At 50.0% G+C, this 14,645-nt stretch overlaps 4 protein-coding genes across 4 annotated transcripts; 3 read left to right on the forward strand and 1 right to left on the reverse strand.

Annotated features, from left to right (window-relative positions):
* Positions 1–81: 81 nt before the first annotated feature.
* BKA55DRAFT_509161 (Alpha/Beta hydrolase protein) lies at positions 82–1,130 on the forward strand (the record flags this gene model as incomplete). The annotated part of the gene is made up of 2 exons (XM_046187505.1): positions 82–282; positions 321–1,130. 2 exons carry the CDS (start codon positions 82–84, stop codon positions 1,128–1,130), a joined length of 1,011 nt encoding a protein of 336 aa, XP_046051341.1.
* Positions 1,131–1,709: 579 nt separating this feature from the next.
* BKA55DRAFT_593001 (uncharacterized protein) lies at positions 1,710–1,959 on the reverse strand (the record flags this gene model as incomplete). Its single annotated transcript, XM_046195483.1, has 2 exons — positions 1,710–1,786; positions 1,842–1,959. 2 exons carry the CDS (start codon positions 1,957–1,959, stop codon positions 1,710–1,712), a joined length of 195 nt encoding a protein of 64 aa, XP_046051342.1.
* A 4,968-nt stretch (positions 1,960–6,927) lies between these two features.
* Positions 6,928–8,314, forward strand: BKA55DRAFT_508346 (uncharacterized protein; the record flags this gene model as incomplete). The annotated part of the gene is made up of 2 exons (XM_046187418.1): positions 6,928–7,170; positions 7,238–8,314. 2 exons carry the CDS (start codon positions 6,928–6,930, stop codon positions 8,312–8,314), a joined length of 1,320 nt encoding a protein of 439 aa, XP_046051343.1.
* A 1,271-nt stretch (positions 8,315–9,585) lies between these two features.
* On the forward strand, positions 9,586–13,125 carry BKA55DRAFT_330621 (uncharacterized protein). The gene is made up of 3 exons (XM_046185712.1): positions 9,586–9,600; positions 9,665–12,210; positions 12,265–13,125. Exons 2-3 carry the CDS (start codon positions 9,828–9,830, stop codon positions 12,840–12,842), a joined length of 2,961 nt encoding a protein of 986 aa, XP_046051344.1. The 5' UTR covers positions 9,586–9,600; positions 9,665–9,827; the 3' UTR covers positions 12,843–13,125.
* The last annotated feature ends 1,520 nt before the right edge of the window (positions 13,126–14,645 follow it).

Raw genomic sequence — 14,645 nt, forward strand, 5'->3', positions numbered from 1 at the left:
CGCGACATTCGTTCCACTTGACTACTATAACTCTATAACAACACATCTATCACACCTTGCGCCCATGCGACTCAACAATCCATGAACAGATCGATAATACGGCGCAATGCGCCTACTTCACCCCTATCCCGGCAACTGTACCGCGCGCAATGCCATCGAAGCTTCGCTTGCAGCAGTTACCTCGGACGTGAACATGATCCGAGGATAAAGGCATTGGGCAGGGAAATATCTGATGACTATGCGATAATACGAGAAAAATACGGTGCCGCATTTCATCCCACTGTCTGGGGTTATCTTGCTAACATCATTTGGTGATAGAGATTCCAAAATATCCTATCGTCCTCGCCCACGGCCTCTTCGGCTTCGCTGAACTCCGTCTCTCTCCCTATTTTCCAGCCGTCGAATACTGGCATGGCATTCGCGATGCCCTCACTGCGCAAGGCGCCACTGTCTTAACGCCTACTGTGCCTCCATCCTCCTCTATTGCTGATCGCGCTGCCGCTCTCCGCTCCGCCCTTGAAGCCCACGCCCCAATGCCCGAAGCCGTCACAATCGTCGCACACAGCATGGGTGGTCTTGATGCTCGATATATGCTTTCACACCTCGCTCCACTCCCTGTGCGCGTTGCGGCTTTGGTCACCGTTGCAACGCCGCACCGAGGAAGCGCCTTTGCAGACTACCTCCTTGACGAAGAAGTCTCACCACTGCACCATTACTTGCCTCGACTTTACCAGACATTTGAAAAAGCTGGCCTCGGTACAGCAGCATTCTCGCAATTGACGAGACGCTACATGGCTGAAGAGTTCAATCCGAGCACGCCGGATCAACCAGACGTGCGGTACTTTTCGTACGGAGCGGCAGTGGAGCGGCCGGCGCTGCTGAGTCCTTTTCGGCACCCGCACGCAGTTATGACACAGGCCGAGGGACCCAATGATGGACTTGTCAGTGTGGAGAGCAGCCACTGGGGTACATACAAAGGTACACTGCTTGGAGTGAGCCACCTGGATCTGATAAACTGGTCCAATCGTGTTGGTTGGACAGTCCGAGAGTGGATGGGGATCAAGAAGAAATTCAATGCTATTGCATTCTATCTTGACATAGCAGACATGCTAGCCAAAGAAGGTTATTGATAAAGTATCCTCTGGTCTGCATCATGACATATATGAGTATTCTACGACACACATTCCTAGGTATTGGAGAGATGGGATACATATGTAAAAGCAACTGTAATAATAGATATGAAATCAGTAAGCGCCTCTTTAGGTTAGGGGCTCCACAATGCTGCAGTGTGTTTTGAGAATCAGATTTCGAGTACATGATTATTGTTGATTGCTTCAAACGAGTAGGTATCAGTAGCATTAGAAGATAGAATACAGCCACCATGCCGCGAACACTCGACGAGAACCCGCCCTCCAGCACATTTGTCCCACGAGATCCGGTGGTATGTAGGTATGTACAAAAGATTTGCGAGTCAACTCTGCTGTCCGTAAGAGATTCCGTTGGCAGTTGACAAGCGAGGAATTGGTGAGGGACGTAACCGGTAATAGTTAACTGGAATACGGGGTCACAGTCGGTCACCCGATGTGTCGCAGAAGGCACCTCGTCGTAACACCACATCTACCTGAGGCTCATAGTCCAAAGACGCTCATGACTATGCCTCAGGTCACGCTCCACTCCCCCTAGTGTCGGCCTCATCCGCATCTAACGGCTTAGACGGTAGAGGCCTTGTTGGCCTTGCGAGCAAGAGCCTTCCTGTAGAGGAAGAGGCTGAGAAGGCCAATGGCGACTATCCAGAGTTTAGCATACGTTACCGGGCATCTTGGGTAAAAGACTTGGCATACCAACACCAACAATGCAGAAGACGACAATAACACCAGGCTCCTTGGCGGCCCAGTTTTGACGCTTGGCAAGCTGGTGGACGACCTCGTCGCGGGTCATGAGAGACTTGATGGCGGCCATTATGTCGGGAGTGGAGAGATTGCTAAGGAGCATGTTAGCTGACGAGTATTCCCTTGGCTCCGCGCCGCGATAAAGCGGCCATAGGCAGACAGCCCATGCTTCACAAATTCTCGTCCTTTTCCACTGAGCGACAGTGTCGCACCAATTCAAAGGGGTCATGACGTCGATATCGTTCAATTGAGCTGCGTTCGAGCGAAGCCAGAGCAATCTATCCAGGAAATATTCTGATGGACTTCTTGGCGAATGTCACTGAAGACGCGACGCCGGCATTTGCGCTAGGATTGCGACGACGTGCATGACTCCAGAATTGAGACGACGGCCATTACACAGGAATTGGCTTGACAATCGAGACGTAAAATATGCCCGGGGGCGGACGAGAAGAGCGAAGGAAGAGCAGCGCGACTGTGAGTAAGAAATCGACTTACCTTTGCGATCTTGGAGGGTGATGAAGAAGCAACAAGTGAATCTGGTCGCGAAGGCGGGCTCTGCTGTGGTTTTGTTGATCAGCTATCCGTCACCAAAAGTCGTCCAAGAGCTGTGAAAAGTGGGGGAAACAGCGTCACAACCCGCGAGGAATCAGACTTTGTACCAAACGAGGGACAGGATTCTGTACGTAAAATGGGTCCAAATCCCGGGCAACACCAGCTAAGAGAGGTCAAGGCGAGCGAGCAGGGTCTCTTTCAGTGGTTGCTTGGGTCCATGGTGTTAGTGGGTACAAGCCCCAGGGGGGTGAGCATCTCATTGTGGGAGAAGACTCTGAGGGTGGTGCGACGGAGGCCAGGCTTAGAGGAGGTGCCAGGTGATGCCTATCAGGTACCTATCCTATCTTGAGACTCTGAGGGTTTTTGTGCACTGTACAATACTACCAAAGTCCAAGTACAGGATTTGACACAGGATTTGACGCCCCCCGAATGCCCCGGATGAGGTGGATTTCGATGAAGGTGGTGATGATGATGCTCCAGTCCAGAGACCAGCCAGGGGGAGTGAGAAACAGACTGGGCTGGGATACAAAGTGGGACTTACAAAGACGACAGGCTCTGCTAGGAACAAAACAAAAACAGAGCAACTGTCACTGACAAGGGTGTAGATCAATTGGAATTTTGCTGATATGGGTGTCTGAGAGGTCGACAGAAGGGAGCTCTGAAGGTGCGAACAGGAGTAGTTGTAGGATGATGCTGTGTAGTGGAGAAGAGAGACGAAAGAAAAAAGAAGAGAAAAAGACAAAATATTCCAATCTCTCTTTGGGAAGCTTCGCTGGTAGTGGGAAAAGGTATGACGAGTGAAGGCAATGGCAATGGCAAGGTAACGGAGCTGGAGCAGCAACTTCACAACTTACAACGAGGGATATTCCAGGCAACACCTCTTTCTCTCTTACAGCTACGAAATTGATCGATTGACTGTCATTCATAAACAATAATCGCTCACTCAATTGACTTTTTTTATCTGAATCGACGCAACCCATACCTCATCCCGAGGTAGCCTCGATGTCACCAGATTACAAAGACCCGATGCTCATACCACTCAAAGCTTGGTTAATTCCGCTCTCCACGAACGGGCCGCCTATAACAGGGACGCTAGTCCCGGTGCAAGGTACAAGCGGAGATACACGATGAGTCTGTACTGCTCATCGACATTGCCGCGGAAAAAAACTGCTGGAACAGCAATGCGCAACTCGGAACACGGCAACTGAAGAAACGGTGCGGTGAGATTGTCAACTGCCCATGTGGGGAGGTCGAGGCTCTATACCACTTGCATCCATTCATGGGTTCCACGGCCCACAAGGGAGGAAGCCAAAATGCCTGCAGCAAGTAAAGCTCGAGGTTTAGAATATCACAGTCTACACACAGTATAGTGCTGCTTTCCCAGTAATAACTTGCGCGAATTTACTTCTCTAGCATAGGCAATTGCCCATGGAAGGCTATCAACTCCGTCCCATCGGCTGCAACGGAATCGATATAACGGATACCGCCTCCATCCATCACAATAAGCCCATCTCTAGTAGGACGATGGGTATCATGCACAAGAGATTGCGCGAAGTCTCCGAAATGACGACGAATCTAGTATCCAGCCTCGTGCCGTTCCTGGACGGTTCTCGTAAAGGGTCGGGTATCCCTTCTGTTTTGTTGTTTTGCTTGTTTTCAGCCTCTGTTTAATTACATGAGTTATGGGAGATGAGGCCTTGCCAACTTGATAAACATTTGTGTCTCGGCAGCTCTTGAGTGACCAATCAAACAAATGCGCAAAAGCTTAGCGCAGGCTGTTGTTTTCATGATATTGCATGAGCCATCGCCAAGCTTCCAACAGTGCCCTTCGAAGGTGCTTCAGGCCTTGTTGCTTCTCGTGATCATATCGCAATACTCTGATATCAGACTCCGAGCGGATAGCGCCCTCGGGCAGGCCGCCGCTCTACAAGGTCCTCTCATTCACTTTCATTTTCACCTCTGTACCTAGGTTCCATCCGAAAGGGAAATCCTCCAAAAAAACAACTCTCCACATCTTTTCCCCGATCTCCACAGTTGCATGCGACACTGTGCAAGCTAAGACTTTGCTTGACCTGACATGCAAGGATCCAGCAACCGAGTCTGAAATCAAGCCTTATCGACCCAGTTTCAATGCCGGGAAGAAGCATGCATCCTTTGTTTCCAGCGCTATCCACGAACTTGTGACTGACAATTCAACAACCAACGTATCGGAGAAGATCTTGAGATGGAAGAGGTCGTTAACACCAGGGTCCGCGATCAATATTTGTCGTTATCAACAAACAAAAGCCTCATCCAATTAACTTCTAACGACTCTGTATACCACAGCACGGGTTTACCACTGCATGACATGGATCTGCCAGCATCATGAGAGCCCTGGGCTGCCGGCTTGGCGTGGAAAGTGGAGAGTCGATATCCGTGGCTGACCACTGAAAGCATACGGATTGGTGCCTCTGCAAGCCTCGAAACTCTCCCCACGGATATCAGTTCTCTTTTCCATGTCCGATATGTCTCATTCACGGGCAGGAATAGCTGGTACTCGTCGGATTCAGAAGTCAGAAGTCCAAGCCCGGAGTTCTCTCAATGGAAACCCCGGCTGGAAGTCCCGGAAGACGAGGGATAAAACGGCTATGCTTGCAAGGTTTCGCGCCCTAGTTGCCGACTTGTGGCCGGGACACCTCGCTATCGCCGGGAGTTCACCCCAGCGCGACAACCGCTCGCCTACATAGTGTGATGAGGTCATAGGCCATTAGTACGTAGACTTGAAGAAAAGCCTCGTTACGAAATATCATGCTTATCTACGGTTGTAAGTGGGAGCCTCTACACGGCAACAATTTGCCTACCTGACTCAACCCGAAAACCCTGACCAGCCTTGCAAGTTTTGCTAGAGTACAATCCATGGCTGGTTACGCCTCGAAACATCTATGGATGCATCCTCAGCGGCCGGAGCCGAGCTTGGCCAGCAGCCTGAGGAAAGGGTACACCTACCACGACAGGCCAAAACATCGTGTTTGGAGAAACACGGGTGCGATCACGGTAGACCGGGGGGTTTTTGTATCTGCTGGGGTTCGGTATGCCTTCTAGCCTTCCAAACGAGAATGTCGCGAAATACCGACGCTGCGTACGACGCCAAGCTAGGAACGAATCCGCGGAAGTATGGGGTGCGTAATTAGTGGTATATCGTCACCAATGAACCTGACTATGGGGCCTCAGCCAGGGACTTTCAAATAGGTTAATAGCTCCATGGTGTCGACTGTCGAGGTCCCAATGTATCATTTTGGGAGCGGTCAGTGTTTCCACTTGAGGATCGACACTTTCCCCTGGGGTTGACCAACATTGAACAGTAGAAATCCATGCGCATGAGGTTATTCTCCGCCTAGTAAATCATGATAAACATGTAGACTAGTTGCCCTGAAGTTGCTCTGCTTTTTGCTTTCTGTCAGTGACTCCATATGGATGATAGCCAATCTTACCGATCATGAGAAACATGTTCACTTGCTTGGCAAGACTCGCTTTGACACTATTTGTAGCACATAATGTTGATTTTCGGGCATGCTCAGCTTTTGGCAATAACTACCTGTCCTAAATAGTAAATTCTTGGGAAGCTTTATCTATCTATCAGTCACAATAGATACCGTATTTCGTTTACATGCTGCCTTTTACAGCTCCAAGGCAATCAGTACACATGGTGTTCTCCGAAATCGCTTATTGTTGTAGTGCTCCATTAACGGATCACTGGCCCATGCATGACTCTTCGTCAGACCACTGGAGTAACTCCAAGATTTGATAGTTGGGTTTAGGCCCAGCTTGGCACTTGGCAGTAGCAGCGTACAATTTCCTCAATCATTCCGTGAAGATTGTTTGATTCTTACTGATGATGCGGAAATTCGAGAAAGGTATAGGGTAACCAGAGTCTCACGGAGGAAATATCGCTTCAGTCTTATGGGTCCATCACCAGTAGTAATACAAAACTAACAGCTGACCACAATGGAGAACCAAGGAGATGCAACATCTTGATCACTTGGCCTTGTCCCACACCATGTCTGACATCTTTGATAAGAGCCGTGAAAGAGGATACAGCGCATTCGACGATGTTGGCCCTTCCATAAGAATACTCCTTGCTGCGCCATTTTCTTTTGCTGGCTCTTTCGACCTTCTATTTCAATAAGGTACCTAGTCAAGAATCATTTCTCTCCTCGAGCGACTCAAGTGCACCTTCTCAACTTAGATCGTCGCCATTGTTCATTGGGCCTTGCTCGCCAACCTTTCACTAACTGTTCTAACCATTCCATTCCTGTATGCACCCACTACTCTACACGCATAGGCCAAGACCTTGGGATATACAGAGCCTACCTAGCACCTACTAACTACCCTGGTCTATCTAATCGCCAGTTCAAGATCGAATAGTGATAGCCGAGCGCCAAGTCAGCACCAGCTAGAAGCGCGCGCATTGTCCATTCTAACTGTGGTCACTTCAAACGCACGTGAAATGGCACCTTCATGGGCAAATGATTTACGGCGTCTCAACCGCAACAACTTCACGACTCTACGGACAGCGCCATGGGCTGAAATCTCGGGATCGCTGGGTGATCTTGGCACCTTGCTGCCTTTGACGATTGCCTTGGCCGCACAAGGATCCATCGATTTGGGAACTACACTCGTGTTTACGGGCTTGTTCAATATCCTCACTGGTGCATTCTATGGTATTCCTTTACCTGTTCAGCCCATGAAGGTGAGTATCTGAGCAACACCTTTCGTATCAAATTACAACAAGGCTAACCTCATATGCTACGGTACAGGCTATTGCCTCAGCAGCCATCCAGAATGGCTCTCCTATGGGTGTCGTCACGGCTGCAGGCCAATGGGTTGGTGCTGCCGTACTCATCATGAGTGTTACAGGTCTCCTGAAAAGGGTTGTCCGTGTTGTACCACTCCCAGTAGTAAAGGGTATTCAGTTGGGAGCAGGCCTCTCATTGATTCTCGGCGCCGGATCTTCTCTGCTTCAGCCTCTTCACTGGGGTCATCCAGCTCTTGATAATCGTGTGTGGGCTTTGATCGCTTTCCTCGTTTTAATCGGCACACAAAAGCTATCCCGGTTCCCCTATGCCTTGCTCTTTTTTATACTCGCCCTTCTTTTCGCCTTTATTCAGGTCGCTATATCCCACGAAAGTCTTCCGTGGCTTTATGCTTGGCACCCTCACTTTGTCATGCCGCACTGGGTTGGAAAAGATGATTCGCCTGCCCTGTGGATGGCTATCGGACAACTGCCTCTGACCACGCTCAACTCTATCATCGCCGTCAGCGCACTATCTCAGGATCTTCTACCCGAACTCCCGACTCCCTCGGTGACATCAATCGGAATCAGCGTTGCGCTGATGAACTTGAGCAGCACCTGGTTCGGAAGTATGCCTGTCTGCCATGGTGCCGGGGGGTTGGCCGCCCAATATCGCTTCGGAGCTCGAAGCGGCTCCAGCATCATCGTACTGGGAGCTTTCAAGCTAGTACTAGGACTTATTTTTGGCGAAACCCTCGTAGATCTCTTGAAGCACTACCCCAAGAGTCTTCTTGGTATCATGGTCATAGCAGCTGGTCTAGAGCTCGCTAAGGTGGGCAACAGCCTCAACCAAGGAGCCTCCGATTTGTGGAACACGGCCGCAGGTCAGGGATCCCGTCAACGCGATCTTTCAGATGATGAACGTCTGGAGAGATGGACTGTTATGCTCATGACCACTGCTGGAATTCTCGCCTTCAGAAACGATGCTGTGGGGTTCTTTGCAGGCATGCTCTGCCATGGAGCGTATCGTCTTTCAGAACGATTGACAACGCGATACTCGCATCGCGCATTTTCAACTGAGCATGAGGCCCTGCTTCACTGAACTTTTAGCGCCTTCACTGTATGCTATGAAGACCCTTTGAACACGCATTACATACGGCGTTTTGTTTCTTCTTCAACAATATGGGTATCAACTTTGGGAGATCGTCTTTTTTTTTTTCCTTTTTTTTTTCCCCCTCGGTATAAGATCCATCAAAGGATAGTCTGCATCGCAGAAACTATATGTCAGCATCCATTATCGAACATGTCCCTAGAGTTTGTTACGCCGTGTTGGTTTTGACGCGTGTGATTTGACAATACATTGCTATAGTATTATCCATGTTAGTTGCATGATAAGCTTTGGTACTGATTGTTTTGCGAAAATGTGAGTCTCAACAGGCTTCTCGATTCTACTCGTCGTGAGTTGCACAGGGTGGAGATAGAATATAGCATCGCCAGCTTCTGAATGTGACAAGTTGGGTTGACATTTTTAAAAGCTTGATACGTACTCCCAGCTACGTTGAATCGTCCAATTGTAAGATATTAGGGAACTAGATCTGATTCGGACATAAGAACTTTATTATGTTCATCGAAATGCCAACCTGCAGATGGCTTCATTTACACTCTGAGCAACAGGGTAGGCTGGCGGAGTGAGCAAAAAAGCAAAAGATTAAACTACTGGTCCCCAACCAACTTGCCACGGCAATATGAGAGTATTATTGAAGTATAAATGAGGACTGCACGATATAACACGCTAGAATTAATAGTCTCTAAGATTTAATCAGAACTTTATTGGCTTTCGACCATGGACAACAAAATACAATTCACACACAAATTGCACAAAGAGTGACATTGAAGATGGGATATCAATCATGTTATTGCGAATTCGGGACCATTACAAAGATCGGCTTTTGTTTATGAAGGTTGAAGCATCGTTCCCAGAGATCTCTATTGTTTAGCCCAATGCTTAACTACTACCTCAGTACCTTATTTAGCTCAATCATTTTGGTTCCTGAACAATAAGGAATAAACCTATAACTGAGGTGGCTGCGGCGCGGGGAAAGAACTTATGTACGACCGTGTGGTACTTACCCAGGTAACTCATAGATAGCAAGGTCTTCGCCTGAGGTAGCACCTGCTTATCAGAGTCATACATAGTAGGTAAGGTAGTTATCCCTTCTCCAAGGTACCTCTTGTTTTAACAATATTGAAACCGGTCCCTTCTATCTTCGCATAAGTAAATGACTGAGAAAGCGCAACCCAACAAGGTCATATTCGTGACTGCGACTTCCTGATTACCCAAAGAGTACTAGCGGCGCAAAACATCGCGGCCAACCGCCAATCTAGCAAGTAAGAGGAGACTCGGGGTCCGTGAAGGAAGGAAGCCCCCCAGCTGACCTATCAAAACGTGCAGCCTTGCCCGCCCTGACCCTCTCAGTTATCGCGGCTCAAAGGACCCAGAAAGCCTCGCCCGCTTGAACCTTTTATTTTCCCTGTCTCCAGCCAACGGCGATACCTTCTGGATTACACCCCGAGGTGAGGGCGAAGTGACGAAGGAGCTGGTCGCACGAGCAGCGATGACTTCGTCCATTGCTGGCCTAAATGGCCTGCAAAACAGCCTTGGTGCCGACAGAGACACACAGCCTGTCGCATCCAGGACCGTGACAACGACATCAACAGAAACAGAAACACAAACACAAACTGCGACTTCACCAGCTGCGACGCCATCAAATGCGACTCCCACTCCATCTGCGACAAAGATAAACGCGACTTCGCATTCACCGGCGAGCAACGACGAAAACCGCGATTCAGAAGTTGCTGACCAGGCACTAGCCAAACTCCCAGTCCCGGCACCTTCTGCTTCTGCTTCTGCCTCAATTCAAACTTCAAATTCAAATGGAAACTCTGTTGGGTTTTCCTCCTCTTCCACTACGGCCAAGACTGCCGACCCTTCAAACTCAACTACCACATCAACTTCCGCGCCTCCCTCGACTGCTACCCTACCAGCTGCATCTGCTCCTCCTCCAACAGTTCCATTAAATCCTTCACCAGAAGAAACCTCGGCTGCTCCTGCACCAAAGGCTGCAACCCCTAACCAAGAAACAGCATCTTCTGCCCCGAAGAAAGTGTCAGACTCTCAACCTTCACCATCTACGCCGCCCGCAACTCACGGCGTCCCGAGCGCTCCTGCCATAGCCGCTGATGCTACCACATCAATATCACAGCAGCAACCGGAGACGCCATTGAATACCGAGGCTTCAGCTCCCGTGAATGTTAACTCTGGCGATCACCCAACGCTCGACACTTCTACCCCTCGCGATGCGGCTGCAACATTAAACATTGATCAAGCTCAACAATCTACACCTTTGCAGCTGCAGATGCAGGCCGACAACAGGGGAGAACACTTTGCGCCGTCGACTCCTTATGCTGCGACTTCGATGCCCACCATCGACCAGCACGCTTACATGATGATGGCACTGGCTACAATGTCAGGGGCCGCGACAGCCATGTCACCGCCCCCCACAGTCACGCCAGCTCAAGTCACTCTGCCTAACCTGTTGAACGAGTCTTTCCAAGGCGTCGCTCCGACAAATTCGACACGCCAAACGGATTCCCACAAGGCTCTTGAATCCTTTGCACGTATCGAATTTGCCGACAGCGTGTTTCAGATGACCACCTACGCTGTCATAATTGGAAGAGATCAGCGTGCACTGGAGCAAGCACGTCGTGATGAAAGACGTGCCGAAGAGCATCGGCGGCGTGCTGAAGAGAACGTGCACCTAGGTCTCCCGCCACCTTCCCCGATACACCCAGATCGAAGCAAGTTCAGCAAATCCTATGTCAGTGAAGAGGGAGGTATGCTAGGCCCCGAATCAGATACGGGGGAAAACCCCCGACCAACGAAAAGGCGTAAGACGAGTACACAGGGCTCATCACAGCACGACTTGGATGAAGCGGCGGCACAAGCTCAGGAAAACATGATTTCTAACCGACAATATGTTTCTCACACGCCTGGTGCTGCAGCAGTTGATTTGGGCTCTCTGCGCCCCTCGCCATATCATGTTCCGTTCATTGGTATCCACTCACCGGGTCCAAACATTGCATCCAAGACGAAAGCAATTTCCCGGGAGCATTTGAAGATTGCGTACAATCAAGACATGGGTGTCTTTGAAGCTATACCCCTCCATAAGAATGGATTTTTCTGTGAGGATGTGCACTACAACCGTGAAAAGCTCGTACTGCGATGCGGCGATCGATTGCAAATCAAAGACGTCGACTTCCGATTTCTCATCAATGGTGTTGAGAGGGGCCGAACGGGTGCCGAGGAGGATGTTGATGAAGAACCCGTCATGGCCCTCAAAAAGCGACACGCCCAAGGCGGAAAAGAGATGAGTTTCGATTTTGAGTCTGCGCATGGTAACGGCGAGATTCAGGACACGAGCGACGAGTTGTCTGATGTGGCAAGCCCACCTGAGTCTCCTGACTTTGGTGATGGCGATGAAGATGAGGCTGAGGTTGAAGCAGAGGCTGAGGAGCTAGCAGCCATCCAAACAGTAGAGACAGCCCCAGAAAAGGAGGCCAGGATCGAAGCTGATATAGAAGAGGAGGCAGACGGTGAAATGGATGCAGAAATGGACATGGATATGGACATGGACATGGACATGGATATCGATGAGATGCCGATTACGGAAGCGGAATCTGGATTGAAGCAGGAGGGCATGCTTGATCCTCATCAGGAGCATTTGATGCCCCAGATACCCAAGAAGAGGGGGCCCGGCCGTCCACCCAAGAATGGCATTATGTCGAAACGAGAGCAGCGGCTGCTGAAGAAGCAACAGCAAGAGATGGCGAAGAAGACCTTGCCACAGGCGCCCCCAGTAGAGCCACCAATCAAACGTAAGGTCGGGCGGCCTCGAAAACATCCTTTGCCGGAAGGATCCTCGGAGAGACCAGAAAAACGCAAGTACAAACCTCGCAAGCCTCGGGAGGACGGTGCTGAAGGTTCAGATGCAGAGAGGCGAGCAAGAGAAAAGAAGGAGAAGAAAGCTCGACCAAAATCCCCCCCTTGGAGCTCAAGATCGAGGACTATACCGATGAACAGCTCCAGAAGCCGAACAAGAACTATGGTGTGCTTATCGACGAAACGCTCACAGCGGCTGGACCGGACGGCCTTACGCTCAAACAGATTTACAAAAGAATTTGTCAGAGATATCCCTGGTTCTACTTCCATACAGAAACGAAAGGCTGGGAAAGTAGTGTGCGCCACAATCTTATCGGAAACGAAGCTTTCAGAAAAGATGAGACTACGAACCTTTGGTCTCGTGTTCCAGGTGTTGAACTCGATGCTGGTAAGAAGAGGAAAGCCTCGTCACCAGATCGTACAGCAGCACACGCATATGGTCAATATCCAGCTCCGTATGCCTACAATGCCCAGCATATGGCACCTGGAGCTCCCGGCTACCCACCTGGCCAAGCACCTCCTGGCTATCAAATGCCAACATATACGGCACAGCAAACCCAACCAGGGCGGCCAGCGCAGCCATATGGTATGTCTGCATCACCACCAGCCCCGGGTCAACCAGCCCCAGTAGCGGTGGCATCACAACCGCCGGCGCCAGCACAGCTGCCACCAGGTTATGGACCTCCACCAGCCCCTGCCCGCCCACAGCTTGGGGTGCCCCCGCAGGGTACTTACAGCTCTCCATACGCACCACGGCCACCTCCACCAGCAAACACCCCGATCAAGAGTGAGGAAGGGCACGCCAATGCCACCGCCGTTCCTACTGGTGCATCCCTCGCGCAGCAGCAACAGCAGCAGCACCCCCCTCCCCCAGTGCCTCTGGCTGTGGCTGCGAAGACTGTGCCTGGAGCTGGACCGCCACAAGCGCAACAACAGCCTGCCACTCCCGTGAACCGCACTCCATCGGTTTCAGCAGCGTCTCCCACAGCTCGCTATGCCATCGAGCCCAAGTTGCTCGCTGCGGTTGTCAAGCTGAAGAGCGGCCTGATCGAAAACCTTAAGAAGGCTCGTAACCCCAAGGCCGAAGGGATTGTTATGTCAGCACTCAACCGCTGCATTGGCCTCAAGAAAGAGGCGACTGAGAATGACAAAATGGAGACGATCTGCATGAAGGGCATCCGCCAGGTTGTTGATGCCTACATGAAATCAAAAAGTCCCACACCTGGACCTGCCTCTTCTGCTTCCCCTTCAGCTGCCGAGACGCTAACTTTCCTCGATGCCAAAGTTCTTGCGTCCCTCAATGGTTTCAAGGATGTCTCAGTCAAAGCTCTCAATCCAAAGCTTGGCGAAGCCAAAGCGGAGGCTGTCACGTTGTCCGCTATTGACCGGGTGCTAGGCATAGCAGACGTTAGCATTGTTCCACCACCTGGTGAGGGTGAGGCTGTTGGCAACTTCGAGGGGATTGAGCTGCACCTGATGAAATCCATACGGCAGCTTCTGACGGGCATGAACCAAAAGGTTTAAGATCATAATTTTGTGTTGTTGCTGTTGCAGCCACTCAGCTATCACCGTGGATTGATTATAGTCAAGTCCAAGGATGATGCAAGGGTTAGAAAGAGGTAGTGGGATACTAGAGTAGGGTACAATGCTTTTCATGGCGTTTGGATGGTCTAATGACGGATACGACCCAGGGGCGCTGGACTTATATTATCAAGGCTCTAACGTCCCAAGCAAAGGACTCTGTATGCTTTCGGGCAATTTCTTTTTCATGATAGGGTTACATGTCGAGCCAAGAGGCTTGGTCCAAAAAGGTACACGGAGTTTCTCGTAAGGGTGATTGATGCCCTTTTCTTCTCGTCTCATATACCTCTAGAACAAGCGATCGTCTTATCCAATTCGATATTCTCATGAACTTTTCTTTGCATTCACATTCATGTGAGACTATGTAGGCTTGAAAGGTGAACTGTACGGCTCCCCCAACTCAATGAGTATTCTCTGCTCAACAGAAAATCCTCCATTCAATCCAGCTGGCTCGATTGTAATTGGTTTGTGTCACCCAAACATAAAGACCTTCTTTCACGTTACGACCATGAGAAAAACAAGATTTCAAGCCACTAGTACGTACCCCATTCAGAGGGACGCTCATTTTCTCCAGCTCAGCAAATCATCCTTAGGCTTCATATTTGTAAAAATGCCAGTAACAAAAGCCGTCCTCATCATCATTGTCTCTTGTAACATGACATTCTTATTCGTTCTTCTTCGCAAGGTCGCGGCTCATGCATATCCACTACCAAAGGGATGAGATGGGATTCTCCTCCACTTTCCATTGCATTCCATTCCATCCACGTCTGACTGTTTCATCACCATATCTTGTTAAGATTCCCAGTTTTTCCCTGCGCCTGAGGTATCAAGTAAAAATAAAAGGATTAAGCTT

This window comes from Fusarium redolens, assembly GCF_020744475.1.
Source record: "Fusarium redolens strain MPI-CAGE-AT-0023 chromosome Unknown BKA55scaffold_6, whole genome shotgun sequence".
Lineage (NCBI taxonomy): Eukaryota > Fungi > Ascomycota > Sordariomycetes > Hypocreales > Nectriaceae > Fusarium > Fusarium redolens.